Here is a 16,470-nt window from a genome sequence, read left to right as displayed (position 1 = left end):
AAAACTACTGGGGAGGCTCCAACTTATGGAGGCTGGAATAGAGTTTTGGGAGAAAACAGGAAGCTCTTACCTTCTGCCAAAGCCTTAACCGTGAGTGGGCCCATAAGGCCATTTGTGTACTCCCCCTGCTTTGGAACAATTCATTACATAATTGGGAAAAAAATTAAAAAACAGCTTCAAGGTTTTCTTCACGATAATTTAACCCTGGATATTCATAATCTCAAGGAGCAGAGTCAAGCCTCCCTTACCGTTATTAATAAGCATTAATATGACCAAGATACCCGGAGTGTCCTTTCAGATAATTACAATGGTTGAGCCCCAGAAATTGGTTTTCTTCCACCAAATGGGGACTTACCCCCTGTCTATTGTATTGCTCACTTCTTTGGTGTTTCTTTTCATAGTCTGCAAAATCAGAATAAAGGTGCTTTCCCGAGCTGGAGAAACCCAGGAGATATATCTGGCACAGAAGCAACGAGACCTTCGCTCCATTAATAAGAAAAAAGGGGGAAATGTGGGAAGTCACAGCGTCTGGACACACAAAACCTGACGTGTAGATGCCTCCCTGGATGGGACTAACTGAAAAGTAAAGGAGGAGTGTCCGGAACGCTGGGCCTCCTTTGAAGTTTCTTGGCTGAAGCCGGCCAGGTTCTTACTGCAGCTCAAGGTTCTCATCTAGGGAGTTGATGTTTAAGTTCTGAAGAGAAACAGGCACCTGTGGTGGTCACGTACTTCATGGACTCCTTGCCTCCTCACCCTTATCACTCGCTGCCCCATATATTACTGTCCTGACCATGAAGGTTACACTCTCCTCCTAGCTTTGCGCTTGTGCCTGGTGTATTGCTCTGACCCCAGTAAAAGTGGAGACAAAGCTTGGCTCGAGGCCTTTTGCCACTAGAACGTCTGGTCCCCAGGCCTCTCCTACTAAGATGTCTGCAGTAATCTTTTCATTCCCTGTCTCCAGGTTTGCGGGCCAAACCCAACAGAAAGGAACGGGAATGGTTTTATTATTCCCGACACAGCTCTCTCGGCAGAGAAGAGAAAGCAAAGGCAGGCTGTATTAAGAAGAAACATCAAGTTCCAGTATTGCTAGTACTTCTGTTTTAAGTATGCAAGCGTTAATCTTTGCTTTCACAAATCTCAGTCTGAAAAACAGACACCTTGGAAAGCTGTAGGTATCTGCAAGTCAATGGACTTTTAAGGTCTGTGTTCAGAAGACAGGGTCTCAGAAATAATTTTCTACTTGGAACAGGCTGTCTAAATAGAAAACTGAAAATAATCCATTGAAACCAACTTTGTTCAGAAATTTCTATTTAAAAAATGGATGTGTGAGGGGCGCCTGGGTCGCTTAGTTGGTAGAGCATGTGAGTCTTGATCTCAGGGTCGTGAGTTCAAGCCCGATGTTGGGCGTGGTGCCTGCTTAAAAAAAAAAAAAAGATGAATGTGTGAGATCTGTGAGATCTGTTTGGGCCAAAGCTGTAAGAAATGAAAAAAGCTACTTTTTAAATGATTATCATTCCAGGATGGTCCACAATCCTTAAGTATAATAAATTTAACTGGTCTTGAGATATTTTAACTGAAGTGCAAAATCAGACATGGGTGGGGGCCAAATGGAATAGAAGGAAAGCCTGGCACTAGACCAGGCTTTTCCAAGTTCTCAAGTCCTGGGAAAAGTTTGTCCTTGGGCCAAAGCCATCGCTTCTGCAGCTTCTAAGGGAAATATAACTCCCCTCCCACCCTTCTCAAAAGAGGAAAAGGTAGTTGGTTCTTAAGAGGTTTATGATCATAAACTTAAACTGTTCTCAATTTGGGGCAAGTGGGGAAGAAGTCAGCTCTTAAAGAACAGGAGCTGAGGAAGAAGCACGGGGTGGCCAGCAGCCTGAGGAAATCAGTGCTCCACCATCAGGAGCACGGAGCCGGGAGAGCCTGGGGGACAGTGGGTGGGGCAGCTGGCACTGGGAGCGAGTCTCGAGTCTCCGCCACAGCCCCCAGAGGCGGTGTCTTCCCCTTCCTTTGATGGGTGGAGCCCCCAGCCCAGATGCAGGGAAGCCCAAGGAAGCTAACAGAGAGATGGGGAGGGAATCAGACGACATTTGGTGGGAATAAAGTACTGGAAGAGAGCGCGTCCTGGGAGCCACAGGGTGGGCTGCAGGGAAGGAACTAGCTTGCAGGGGTGTCCTTGACCAAACTCAGAAATAGAACCACCTGACAACGAGGTATTGTCACCTGGGAGTGGGTGGGAGCAGAGACTGCAGGGAAACGGGCTTCCAGGGCCAAACTGCCTGTCTGAATGGGGTGGGCCTCCCTGCCCCTCCCGGGACGAAGAGCCCTCAGAATCAGGGGAGCCCCCATGTCCACATGCATGCCTCCTCTCAAGGCAACAGGTTATAGAAGAACCTTCTTGAATGATGATGTAGGCTTTAAATATGAAAAGCTACTCAACCGAAACCGTAATTTCTCAGATCCAGTGGGTGCCGCTGGCTCGGATGGAGCCCTGGCAGCTGCTTGCCCCACGCCGCCCACCCAGGGAGGTTGGGGGCCAAAGGAGAAATCTGGTTCCTCTTTTGCTTCATGTGGCCCCTCCCCTCTGCCAAGTGCCTGTAAGTTCTGTTAGATAAACAGGACTGACTCTATCATTTTGGTGGACGCTTGTTTCCTCCCGCCACTCTGTGGCCCATAGAAATGCCACAGAATTGTGACTTATCAAGAGAGAATGTCATTTGTGAAGGAGAATGAGCTGAACTCAATCGTTTGGATGCCAGGTTGATAACAGTCCTCTGTTTGATGATTCACTGGGAAAGTGAGCCTCTTTTTAAGTCTCCCTGCTCCGTCCTCACCAGCCCTGCCCACATCTGTCTACAGAGGCCGGGGGCTCCTTCTAAGATGCACATGGCGCTCTGCCTTCTACCTCCCAGGTGGCTCCCCTCCAGCCTGCTGGCCTCCCTCAATCTTATAGACCAGCTCCTGCTCGGGTCCCTCTCCAGATCCCCACTGTGCCTGGCTCTGTGTCCTGGAGGAAGACCCACAGGCACAGATCAACGGGCCCCCTTGTCCTCCGCGTCCAGCTGGTGTCAGCAGACAGGGCACTAGCAAGAAATGAGAAGAAGGGAAGGAAGGGAATGGGACGAGGGTGTTGGTTCCTGGCTCCCTTTCTCCAGGCACGTTTTGGCTGGCTGTGTCTCTCCACTGAAAGTCACCACTCCTGATGGGTATAGCCTGCCCACCCTACAGACCTACCCACCTCTGAGTTAATCCGTCCTCCAACCCGGAAATCTGGGTGACAGCTCCCTTATCCCTTGAGCCCCATCACAATTTAATACAGCAACTGCCCACCTCTCGGTCCCTTTCAATTGGCACCAATGGTCCTCACCACATCCTTCCCTGTCTAGACCACCATATGCTTGACTTACTCAGGTTGCTGTCCATTATTGGTCCCCCACTAGGAGCTCACCTTCTCCATTGTGAGGCCTTCGTCTCTTTTGTCCACTTATGCACCCCACACAGTTAGACTTGCACCAGGCACAGAGCAGGGACCCAGCCGGCACTTGCTAAGTGCTGAAGGAATCAACACTCTGGCCCCGATTTCATCTTCTAATTGTTTTGGAAGGTGGCAGGGCATTTTCAGCTTTTTCCATAGCATATGTTTGGTTCTCTTCTGGAACATTAATAACCAACAAAGGTTGTATTTGTTTGCTAGTTCTGCCATAAAAAGGACCACAAACTGCATAGCTTAAATAACAGACATTTCTTCTCTCATAGTTCTGGAGGCTGGGAGTCCAGGATCAAGGTGCCAACAGGGCCATGCTCCCTCTGAAGGTACAGGGAAGAATCTGTTCTAGGCTTTTCTCCTGGCTTCTGGTAGTTCCTTGGCTTTGCAGCAGGCCTTCAAAATTCACATGGCATTCTGTGTGTGTGTGTGTGTGTGTGTGTGTGTGTGTCTGTCTGTCTGTCTGTCTGTCTGTCTGTCCAAATACCCTCCTTTTAATGAGGATGACGATCATATTGGATTAGTGGTCTCCCCATTCCAGAAAGATATTTTAGCAAATTACATCTGTAATGACTACATTCTGAGGTATTGGGAGTTAGAGTTTCAACATATAAATTTTGAAGGATGACAATTCAACCCATAATAATAATAATAATAAACATTTACTGGATACCTGCTTTATGCCAAGTGCTGCGAATTACCGTATAATTCTCAGGATAAGATTTGTTGAGGTATAGATTTGTATTATCCCCCATTTTCCCTTAGGGAAAACAGGGGCTCAGAGAGGTTAAGTAACCTGCCTGAGGTCACCCAGCTAGTGAGCTGAGGGCCACGAGACCATAGAGCCCAAATACCCCATCATCCTGCTTTGTTGCCTGGACTCATTTTCTCATCCAACAAGTGCCAGATCCAGGGTCTCGAGATGCAGCTGTGAACTCTAAAGGTTTTGATTCTGAAATCTGGGTTTGTTGGGAGGCAGAGGGGTGCGGGAAACCAGTAGAATTTTTTTTTTTAACTTCAATGCTATGGCCTAGTGCATTCCTGACAACTACCGAAACTTACTATGAAGAATAAGGAGCAAGAAGGACTCATGTGCGTTCCGTTTCCCCTGATTTGAAAAAGCAGTGTCCACTTCTTGAAGGAATGAGGCTCGTGTTCTACAAGCCACTGCTCCCCACGGGGCAGCCGCTGCTCAGGCTCTTGGGGCCCATGTGACATTCGGTGAAAGTTCATTCTGAGAGTTAATGCCATGTCCAGAAAGTCATTTTGGAAAACCAGCTCTTTCTGCAAGATGCAATTATTTACAGCTGCCCAAGCCGACGAGCAATGCCAGGAGCCAAAATTAATTGCTCATCAAATGAACAAAAATGTCTTTCTCAAGAATATTAGATCCCATTTTAACAGACTGTCAAAATCTCAGGAAGAAGAAAACAAATTGGGAAGTCCTTTTTGATAGGTGGCTGTCTCACAGGGCTGGATGAAACAGTGTCCATATCTTTGGAAGCAAGGGAATAAAGTTTGGAAAGGCCACGGGATTTACTGGGTATTGACTGTCAGCAATGCTGCAGTGGCCCTTCCTGCACTTAGAGGTTTGCTTCCACTCTGGAAGGCAGTGGATTCGTCTCCTGGGGCTGCGTGACCACAAAGTGGTTGCAAGAAACACAGTCTCCTAGAGCTCTGAGGTCAGAAGTCTCAAACAGGTCTCAGGGGCTGTGTTCCTTCTGGGGGTCCTAGATGAGAATCTGTCCTTGCCTTTCTAGCTTCCCACGGCCACCTGTTCGCCTTGGCTCATGGCCCCTTCCTCCCCCCAAACCAGCAACTGCCACTCCAGCCTCTGCTTCGGCCCCTCATCGCCTTCTCTGACTTGACCCCTGCTTCTCTCCTTTACTATGTAGGACCCTAGCGATGACACTGGGCCACCTGGCTAATCCAGGGTAACCACCCTGTCTCCCTAACGTCATCACATCTGCAAAGCCTCTTTTGTTGTGTAAGGTGACATACTCGTGCTTCCAAGAATCAGGACGGGGACACTCTGGGGGATCCAGCTTCTGCTTACCATAGGTAGGCCTGGTTATGTCCATTTTAAAGATGACAAATAAATTCAGGGATGCTGGGCACTTTTCCCCAGGCTACTCAGCTAGTAGATGAGTGATTAAGATTTGAACTCAGAGCTGCCGGCCCTACAGCCTCAGCTGTTTCTCCCCCAACACATTGTTCCATCTCAGACTCCCAGTCTCATGCTGGTTAATCCTGAGGTACTCCGAAGATGAGGGTAAAGGCTACCATGTTAAGAACTACTCCCAACGGACTATTCCGCATCTCCAGTTCCTTTAGAGGATACACTGGGAGGGGTGCAGATGACTGGGGCCATGTGCCCGGGACCAGTGGACAGTCTCCCCAATGCCCTGCCCTTCACCTGGCTAATGCCTACTGGATCTTCAGTGCTCGCCTTTCTGGGCCCTCTTCCAGGAAGCCCTCCCAGGAGAGTTCATCCCCGTGTTGCACGTGGTATGTGTCTGTTTTCGGATCTTTCTCTCTAGAACACGACAACTTCCCTGGTGACCTCCTATTACAAGCGGGATATGGGTGTGGAATGAATGCAGGCATGAATGAATGATGCCTCCATGAGAGCTACGTGGCCGCCACTCCCCACAATAGGCCCACACGGAGGCCCTGCTCCTCTAGAATGCATGTGCCAAGTGACTGTGGGCCACTGTGCTCCCCACTTGCAGGCAGCAGCAGGCCGACTCTCTCGAGTTTACAAAGGTCCTCTCTGCCTCTCCCAGGAGGGTGAAGTCACTTGCCCTCCTTCCTGGGATTAGCACTTCCAAGAAATACTCTGTCCAATACCGTCAGCTTGTAATGAAGAAGATCCGGGGCCAGGGAGAGGGGACTGGAAGGAGGGCACGTGGAGTCAGGGAGACAGGGTTGGAAGCATCATCGCTCTCTCTGCTCCTCTGTCAAACGCAGATGACAACCCGACTTTGAGGAGTGATGTGAATGAGCAACCATGAGATCCCAGGTAAGGCACGGCAGGGTCTGGGGGAGCAGTGAGGGCCCTCGGCATTAGCTGTCCCCACTCCCTTGGGTTCTGACCCTATCGGCTGCGTGATCCTTGAAAGCCAGTTCTTTGGGACTTGGCTTCCTCACCTATCAGAAGACTGTGAGAGTGCTGTGAAATCCTGCTCTCTGCGGGGATGTTCATCACAGCCTTATTCACTGACCAATGGTGTAGTCAACGCTCTGTGAGCCCACATCATTTGCCAGGCACTGCCCTCCTGTATTCACTTGTTTAATCCTTACCCCATCCCTATGGGCAAGGGTGGAACCCTTTTTAATTTTTTTTTAAGATTTATTTATTTATTTGAGAGAGAGAGAGAACGCACAAGTCAGGGGAGGGGCCGAGGGAGAGGGAGAGAACCTCAAGCAGATTCTCTGCTGAGTGTGGAGCCCCATGTGGGGCTCAATCCCAGGACCCCGAGATCATGACCTGAGCTGAAATCAAGAGTCCGACACTCAACTGACTGAGCCACCCAGGTGAGGGCCAGGGTCCTTATTGTAGAAATGGGGAAACTCAGTCAGAGAGCCGTTGAATAACTTTCCCAGGGTCACGCATCTCAAAAGGGACGGAGAGGGGATCAGAATCCAGGCAGTGTGGCTCTGCCGTCCAGGCTCTGAGGGGAGACGCTCAAAATCCCCACCCCGCAGACCGCAGGGAGGGAACTGACCATATAACAAATCTCTGAAGAGCCACAGGGCCCGCATGGCTAGTATTCAGTCACGGGGGCGATAATCAGCATGCCCTTCTGCCCACACGCTACACTTCAACAAAACATTTCTCAGACAAGAAAACAGGAAAGCAAAATGGAAAGCAAGTCTGGCACAAGGTCATGTGAACAAAAGCAGGGTGACTACCGAGTAAGAACGGAACACAACTCTGTGTACAGAAAAGCCAAGGGGAGATTTTGCCAAATGTTCTCGGGCAGTGTGATCATAGATTTCTTCTTCAGTTCTTCCTGCTTATTTAAATTTTACACATGTACCCTAATGAGCTCGTGATGACTCCTTACAACAACAAATACTTCACCGACCCCCTCCCTCCAAACAAACCCTGTTGTTTCCATTCCAGACTGTGCATTTCCATGATCAATGTAAGCATGCATAGCCACATCGGGGGCGGGGAGTGCATAACTCAAAACCAGAATTTTGTGAAACTCCCAGATTGTGAAAAGGTGAGATATTTTCCTCTAACAAAAAGACCATGAGTGAAAGGAGGAGACGAACATCAGACCTCAACGCTTTCCTGACACCCATCTTGTTAGAATGACCGAGTACGAGCAAGGAGCAAAATAAAGTGTTCTGTTGAAAGCAAGTGAGAAATGGGACTGGAAGTCTCTGCATGTCTGCCCTGTGTCAATTCCATCAGCATAAGTCAGTGTGAGAGTGGAAATAAATGAGCTCCTCCGTGAAGGTCAGACAACCTCACTCTGATTCTACCCTCCTCTCTACCCTTTGGGAAGGAGGCCTGTTGTGGACTGTGTGCCTAAAATGGGAGGCATAGCCCACACACTTACAAGGTGGAAGAGACTCGGACATCTCATAAAAGGGAAACTAAGGCTCAGAGAGGTTGAGAGCATTGTCCAGCATCACACAGCCGAGAAATTTCAGAGGCAGGATTCAAATCTAGTTTGGTCTGATTGTCCAAACCTGTTGAAGTTTCTGCGAAGTTCTGAAGTCTCCCAACTCCCTTTCCATGGTATGTTTAATGTGCATCTTTGAGGTTGAGAAAGAAGGATGAATTCTGTGTCTTCCTTTGGACGCTTTTGCTTATTATTAAAGTCATCCTCTGTTATACCAATTGACTGCAATGTTATCTCTCCTTTCCATTGCCTGCAAACTCCTACATGTTTGGGGTAGAAAGGTGACAGCTAATGGTCTGGAAACACTTTTAAAGTCATGGCAGTGGACCTTAGGCTCACAGGGACTCTGCTTTGGACCCCCGGGGAGAAATGGCCCTTTTTACTGGGTGCTCCTCACACTGTATCATCTGTGACCAGCTGAGAGTTCAAAGAAGGGAGCTCGTTATTAAAAGACAGACAATAGGTAAGAGAGCAAAATATAGATAATATTCTTTAGGTGGGTGAAACACCCTAAAATGCAGATGCCTTTGGAGTGACAAAGGACATGCTCCTTTAAAGGCAAGCACGTTTGTTGCCTAGGGGGCCTCGTGGTGCTGTTCACACCACCCCCACCATGATATTCTCAGGAATAACCCTCAGGTTACTTACAGAGAAGATGGCGGCCAAAGTCTCGATGCCACCGGTGCTCAAGGTGATGTAGGGGATCTTTTCTGGCGGGATCCCAGCTTTTCCAAAGATGCTATTGGTGTAGAACCAAATCTATAATAGGAAAGAAAAACAAGGGAGAGTCAGTGAAAAGCATCTGTTTCCAAAATTAAATTCAGGTACAAGGTGGTCTCCGAGATTTGCTGCTACATCCAGCATGGAGCTGTGTGGTGTGGCTAACTATTTGTTTTCTCCCTTCTCCCACCTTTGCTCCTTCTTCATTACTAACAGAACTGCGGTACTGGGAACAACATGTGTTGGGCTAATTGTGGCGATGAGATAACGAACAGAAATCTCCTTAAAATGAGCTTTCCACCAACGAGGTGTGATCCCACTTTTTGCCCTTCCTCCTTTCTGCTGTCAGGTTGGTGAACATGATGGCTGGAGCTTCAGCAGCCCTCTTGGATCACTAGGTGACCTCAGGACAGCATGGCAGCCTCCATGGTAACTTTATGAGAATCAGAAAAGGTTCCTGATCCACAACACACTTTACTGTCATTCACTGGAAAACTGCTACAAGAAATCTATAATGGGGACAATGTGAACGATGCCCTGAGGGTTATATAACACACAACCTGCACAACTACACATAGAGCCCCTGCTTTGGGGTGGAAGCCACCTGTTCAGATGCTAGAGCAAGGAGTTAGAAGAAGCCTGTGTCCTTGCTCACTAGAGTGATTCTATAATTTATTAACCAAACCTGGGCACCTTTGGAGTGTTAATAATTAGTTCAGGACAAGAGGCATAAATCTGGATTGCCCTGGGCAAACCAGGATGCGTGGTCCTGGGACGACTGTACCACCCTTCCCAATTTCCCTCATGTGAAGTTAGGTCAGTGTGGAAGTTTCTGCCACTTGAGACCAAACCTAACCTTAATGACCCTCACGGGGCATCGGACAGTCACTGACTGGAGGCTGGAGACCTGGCTCCGTGTTGAACAGGCTGTGTGACCTCAAGCAATTCACTCTGTCCTGCTGGACTTCTGTCCCCTTCTCAAAGAGAACAGCCACGCCCCTCCCGTGGGGTGTCAGGAATTGGGTAAGAATTGTTGCTCTTCATTATTTACTTAAAGTTTCGGGTCCGTAGGCTGGACACAGGTCATTTGTGTCCTCCCAATCCCAGCCATTTCCTTAAAGAGCACAAGTTTGCTAAATGATAGAAAACCAAGCTGTCCTTTACATGGCATCTGACAAGGAAACCTGCCGCCTTTGAGGGCCTGGGGAGCACTTACACTCTGATGGTTATTACGAAGAAACATTAGAGCTCATTGCTTATAACTTGTCAGTCCCAGTGGTGGCTGGCCATGCTCTTTGCATTTGGCTCTTCGTTTTTGGAAAAAGCTCTCATTTGTACAAATTTGTCTTGTTACCGGCATTTTTTAGCAAAACATTTTTCATGCACTGGGGGAGAAGATATAATTTAGGACATACACATATCTACAGATGGCTCATCTTTTAGCGAGGGGAGTAATTCTTCATAAAGTTATAGGCACACTCAGAGGCCGGTAAAAACAACTGCCTGAATTTCTGTGAGCTCGCTGGCTTTCATGCCTCTCTCGGCAGAATGTGTTTTAATGTTCTCGTAAAACGAAGACCTGCTTGCCGGTGTCTGCCCCACATTTGACTGAGCCAATAAATTAGAATTTTTGAGTCTACCTTTGCTTCCATGTTCACAGAGTACAGAAGTGGCTCCCGATGAATTCATTAATTCTCATAGTTCTTAGGGCTGTGACAGAAGCTGAAACTGTTCCGGAAAGCCCCAGACTTCACCGGATTTGTTTGTATAATCTCTTCCCCTTTGGGAGGTAACTGTGATCTTCAGCGTTGGATCAGAGGGGCTTAAACGCCTTTCTTAATCTTTACTCAGATTCACTGATTTTTAATAGCCAAGGCTCTATGCGCACCTTTCCTCCCCCAGGCTTCTCTGCTGACATTGTGTTATTCTCTGCCTCAGTCTGAACCCCAGAGCAGCCAGCCTCTGACCCCATGGGATGTGTGTTCTGTGGGAGATGGGCCCTGGCCTCCCCCCTGACCTCCTTCCTGGCTCCTCACACCCCCTGCAACCTTCCTTGCTTCAAATTCTTCCTGAAACCCCTGAGGGGTTTTAATGTTAGCGAAGAGGGTCATGGTGCATAAAATTACACGCTCATGGGGGGGCGCTTATGAAAGTGGCTCTAGAGTCATTTCATAGTAAATAGGCGGAAATCAGCCCTTTGGACCATCTTGCCCACTCCAGGGCTTGCAAGGAGGTCCTGCTGGGCTGGTCCCTGGAGTGGGTAGGGGGAAGGCCTGCCCATCACACAAAGTGCCTGTCTCGTTCTGCCGGCTCCAGAAGCCACTTCTCTCCGGCTGAATCATCTTATAGAGCAGGATGGTAACGGCCTCTGCCTCTACCCCCGCTGAGGTTTATGTGATCAGGCAGCTTGGGGGGCGTTGCATACCATGGAAGCACCGGGAAAGGGGGAGTGTGTCCCACAGCAAACCCTCCCAGGGAGCATGCTTTGTGTTGATCTCATCCAGGACACCAGCACACCCGCAGGTTGCTGGCAGTCTCCTCCCACGGGGCGGACAGTGGACTGGAAGGAGCCACCATTTGGAGGCCTGCACCCCCGATCCCAACCCCAGCGCTGCCTCAGGTGAACTGTGGGTCTGTGGGCAAGCAACTACCTGTCTCTAAAGAAGGGAAAAAGATGTGTCTTTCAGGGTGGCTATAAAAATTTTTAAAGTGATGAAATAAATTATCTTTAAAAGATTTTATTTATTTTAGAGAGAGAGAGAGCTCGGGTGCCAGTGCAAGTTCGGGGAGGGCAGCGGGGGAGGGAGAGGGACAAGCAGACTCTGCACCGAGCATGGAGCCCGACGTGGGGCCCGATCGCAAGAACTTGAGACCATGACTTGAGCCGAAATCAAGAGTCGGGCACTTGCCCACTGAGCCACCCAGGTGCCCCAAGCATCATTTATAGAATTGGTATATAACGAATGGTGGGTATCATTCTAGAAGATTTCCATCTCTCTATTGAGACACCATTGCTCTTTGGGAAAGGAAAATGTCAAACAGTTATGTAGATGCTTTGGGGAGGAAGCCCTTCTGGGGCTGCTTCTCAGCCTGCTTCTTGGCTGCCTGCCTCCAATGCCCCAAGCCCTCCTTCCTAACTCCTGACAGGGTTAGAGACAAAGCACTACACGCACCATCACTTTCAACCCTCTCAACAGCTTGTGAAGGTGACATTGCCTCCGGATCCGAGAGAACACACACAGCCGGTAACGCCAGAGCAGACCCAGGCCTGTTTGCTTCCTGCCCCACGGTTCTTCCCGCCGCACGGGCGATGCGGGGGCTGTCCATGCAGCTGGCTGACTGGAGATTCCTCTTCTGTCCATCATTCCTGCCCCCCACTCCCATATATGCCCATGACCTTGACTGCATTTGGTCTCCTACTGAGAGATGTGTTTTAACCCATCTCTCTGCCTAAACTTCAGAAGCAAGAAACCCCCTGATTTGTCTTTGTCCAGAACAAGGTGATCCTTGCAGAGCATGGATGTGGAGTCTGGAACCACACAGTGGTTCCCCCAAAGACGTCCACGTCCTAATCTCAGGACCCTGTGAATGTGTTACATGACCCAGCAAGAGGAGCTTGGAAGATGTGGTTAAGTTCAGGGGGAAGTCATCCTGAATTATCTCCGTGAGCTAGAGATGTAATCACGAGGGTCCTTACAGGAGAGAGGTCAGAGAGAGAAGGTGCAAAGATGGAAGTGGAGGTCAGAAGGAGAGAACTGTAAACACAGAGACGGTCTCCACAAGCCAACGGTGATGTACAGGATCTGTTCTGAAGTACAGAAGACAGAGGAGATCCTGTCATTTACTGAACACTATGTCCCAGTGCCAGGGCTTCACCTGTGGTAGGGCTGGAACCCCCTTTCCCTTCATCTCCTCTTCCCATTTGGGGGGCACACCTCTCTCTCGACCTAAGGGACAAGGAACCACATAAGGAATAAGGCATAAGGCTGGCAGGGGCCCTTGGAAGGAGGCACTAACAGGCTCATTTGCGCCCCCCACTGTGATGTTTGTGCACTTGCCTCCTGCAGCCCGCTTGCGTCCCCTCTGCTCTCTCCAGGCAGGGAGGGACCTGCCCAGTGGAGCTGGGTCTGGGGTTGTTTCCTATTATTGGATTGGGTAGGTGCCTTAAATCTGGGAATGCAAAATTCACAGCAACTTCTGGAGGCACACCCTCCATTCCAGCTCCGCCTGGAGTAGAGGGCACATTGTGATCCTCATCTCTTTGATTCCTATGCCAACCTCTCTAATATGCTCTGAATTTCAGAGGGGAAGAAAGGGGCTTATATACTGTACCCTGCAAACCTATCACCCACATGCCCTAATTTCATCCTCATACAATCCAGTGAGATAAGTGTCTTGCCCCCATTTAACTGATGAGGAAAGTAAGGCTCAGCCCAGGGGCGGCTACACAGCAGCTGAGAGTGGCAGGGCTGGCATGTCAGCTCAGGTCCTTCCAAGCCTTTCCTGCCCAAGGCTGCCTGGGGGTGAGAGGCATCTGATTCCCCTCCTAAGGTGGAATGGGGTCGGGGGATTCAGTTGGGGACAGCAGATCTGAGGACTGGGGAACAGTGCATCCCAGAAAGGGTAACAACAGTCCCTGCCACAAAGAGAGGCCAGACTCCCTGCTCTGAGGAAGGCTCTCGGCTCTCCTGACAATGCCTGAGAGCCTGGACCCCAGTCCCCCAAGCTAGTGTTGCCCTCCGTCCCCATCAGCCCCCTTCGACCTGACCACAGGGGTGTGGAAATGAGTGACGGCCTCTCCTGCCTCTCCCGGGGCCCACTTCACACCCTGAAGTAGGCATGAACAACTGTTGGATGGCCCACTGGGGTGCCTCTCAGCGCTCAGCGAGGAGCAGCTCCCTCCCCTGCCCCTCACTCTTCATGGAAATCCAGAAAGCTACAAAGTAAGGACTCAAATTTAAGTAAGGCCAGAACATGCTAGCCTTTTTTTTTTTTTTAAGATTTTATTTATTTATTTGAGAGAGTGAGCGAGCAAGATAGAGCACAAGTGTGGGGGTGGGGAGGGGCAGAGGGAGACGGGGAGAGAGATTCAAGCAGACTCCACGCTGAGCACGGAGCCCAACTCAGGGCTCGAACCCACACCCTGAGATCATGACCTGCGCTGAGACCAAGAGTTGGATGCTTAACAAACTGAGTCATCCAGGAGCCCCCAAATATGTTAGTTTTTAAAAGCTTTTCTAAGAGTGTTGGATTACCTAGGCTTGCTCCTCCTTTTACAGGTAAAAACATAACCTTCCCCTGACCCAGCCCTCAACCAGCTGATACCGCCTCTGAGTCACGTGTCCATTTACCTCTCAGTGATTGAGGGCGGAGGGGATAAGCGTCTCACTCAGGGTTCCAGAGCTGGGAGATGGGGGTGTGGGCTGGAACCCAGGTGCCCATGGTCTTAGGGCAGGGCTCTTTTGACAAGATAGTAGCTAAGATTGTCGAGCACCGCCTGTGTCACTGGCCCTGTGCCTCGGGCTGTGTATACATCCTTTCATCCACCCTCTCGCCATCATATGAAAGGGGTACCACTTTACAGCTGGGGAAACTGAGGCACAGAGGAGTCATGGCAACTTGCCCCTTAGCCTACAAGCTCAATGCTGGGGGTCGAACACAGCTGACTCCAGGACATGTGCTCTTGACCACAACGTTAGGGCGGCCATACAGACGGGCTCCAGGCTGCATTCTCTCCATCCGGGGACACAGCAAGTTCTTTCAGGGAAATGGTCTCAGTTACTAAGGTAACAGAACATTCAATTCTTGTAATTTGAGTTAGGACGTTATTTGAGAAGAGACTTCAAAACAAAAGCTATTTACAATGCTTCTGACTTGTGATTAGAAGTTTTGTGCAAAACAGGATTTGGGCTTCAGAGTTCCTGATGATGGCTGGACAAGGGAGATGGACCTTTCCGGGGCTCCCAGCCAGCTCGGGGGAAGGTGTCCTGTCTCAGGCTCCCTGCCTCTCTCCCTCCACTCTCCCAGCCTTGCCTCCTTGCCACTTGGTTGTCTGTGGAGGGTGTAGGATGTCTGGTGCTCCGTTAGGCACGGCAGTTACCACACACATCACAACATGTGGGGGAACAACGCACACGTGTCCTCGCCCTCATAGATCTGGGGAAGCAGCAAACGGAGGCGTTGCACAACAGTTATACAGGTGACGAACCAGAGGGACACACAGCTGCCCAGGAGCACTGGGACACCTGGCCACCCACCGAGTGAACAAACGCGGGTGGCCGTAAGCTGCCTCTGAGGGTCCGGAACGGGCGTCACCAGGCTCATCCGAAGCCTGCACTCCTGTTTTCTGCCCATTTCTAACAAGCTCCAGTGTCTTGTTTCCCAACCAAGACTGCAGAGTGGATGGGCACCTGAGTGGCTCAGTCATTAAGCATCTGCTTTCAGCTCAGGTCATGATCCCAGGGTCCTGGGATCGAGCCCCGCATTGGGCTCCCTACTCTGCTGGGAGCCTGCTTCTTTCTCTCCACTCCCCCGCTTGTGTTCCCTCTCTTGCTGGCTGTCTCTCTCTCTGTCAAATAAATAAATAAAATCTTAAAAAAAAAAAAAAAGAGTACCACCATAATCCTTGGTATTCCAAGATTCAGGAAGTCTCAGGAAACTAAGATTTCCTGCACCAGGTGTGACAACCCAAGGACTTGGTAGGAGCAGCACCGTCCCTGCTCCTTGTTCTTCTCACCTTCCCCTTTCTTCCCCTAACGCTCAGGGGCGGCTCTGGGTGCCGGAGGCACAGGGACCATGAGAGGCGGCCTCTACTCGCGAGGACAGTCACGGTGAGAGGAGTGGCAGCGTGGGTGTCGGAGCTGTTGTGACCACCCCAGGGAGGGGGACGGACTCTGTAACCAGGAGGCTCCTCGCCGGTGAGAGACAGAACATTCGCGCAAAAGTCTGGTTTTCATGCAAAGGACAAACTTCTCAGGAGGAAGGCAGTTGCAGAAAATAAGGAATTTTAAGTGACAGGTCTAATTTTAGAGGAGGGAATTTGAAAGCCATTATGAGAAGGAGGGAAAAAACAATCCCACACTGAAAAAGGATTTAGAAACAACTAAATGTTAAATCCAACTTCCCCTTGATTTCTAAGGTATGAGGAAACTATTCGAGGACTTCTTAGCAAAAATGCACTGGGCAATATGTAATGTTAGCTTAATTCGGTCATTCTCTGGGGAGAATTGCCCCCAGGGGACATTGGGCAACATCTGACGTTGTCACAACTGGTGGGGTTGGCTACTGTCATCTGGTGGGCTGAGGCCAGGGATGCTGTGAAATGTTCTATAGTACACAGGACAGACCCCCTTGACAAGGGATTTTCTGGCCCCAAATGTGCATAGTGCTGAGGCTGGGAATGGCTGGGTTAGTGCAGGCACCTGGGGCTTAGAGACGGGCTGGCCAAGCCTGGGCAGGTGCTCCAGGACAGGATACCTGGGGCCAGGAAGTGTGAGTTTGACAGCACAGGCATCCCTCCCACTGTGACCCTAAGCAAGTCCTTGGCCCTTTGTAAACCTCATTTCTTCTTCTAGAAAATGAGGAGGCACCACTTGCTGTGCAGGACATTTGGGGCTGGAATAAAGT

At 49.9% G+C, this 16,470-nt stretch overlaps 1 protein-coding gene across 6 annotated transcripts in view; it reads right to left on the bottom strand.

Annotated features, from left to right (window-relative positions):
• Positions 1-16,470, bottom strand: part of SLC2A9 (solute carrier family 2 member 9) — a 188,879-nt gene that overhangs the window by 68,699 nt on the left and 103,710 nt on the right. For all 6 annotated transcript variants that reach the window (XM_034672125.1, XM_034672126.1, XM_034672127.1 and 3 more), the window contains one exon: positions 8,773-8,883. In XM_034672125.1, coding sequence (XP_034528016.1) covers positions 8,773-8,883 — 111 coding nt within the window. The remainder of the gene's footprint in view (positions 1-8,772; positions 8,884-16,470) is intronic.

This window comes from Ailuropoda melanoleuca, chromosome 11 (assembly GCF_002007445.2).
Source record: "Ailuropoda melanoleuca isolate Jingjing chromosome 11, ASM200744v2, whole genome shotgun sequence".
NCBI lineage: Eukaryota > Metazoa > Chordata > Mammalia > Carnivora > Ursidae > Ailuropoda > Ailuropoda melanoleuca.
This window is presented reverse-complemented; position numbering and strand designations above follow the sequence as displayed.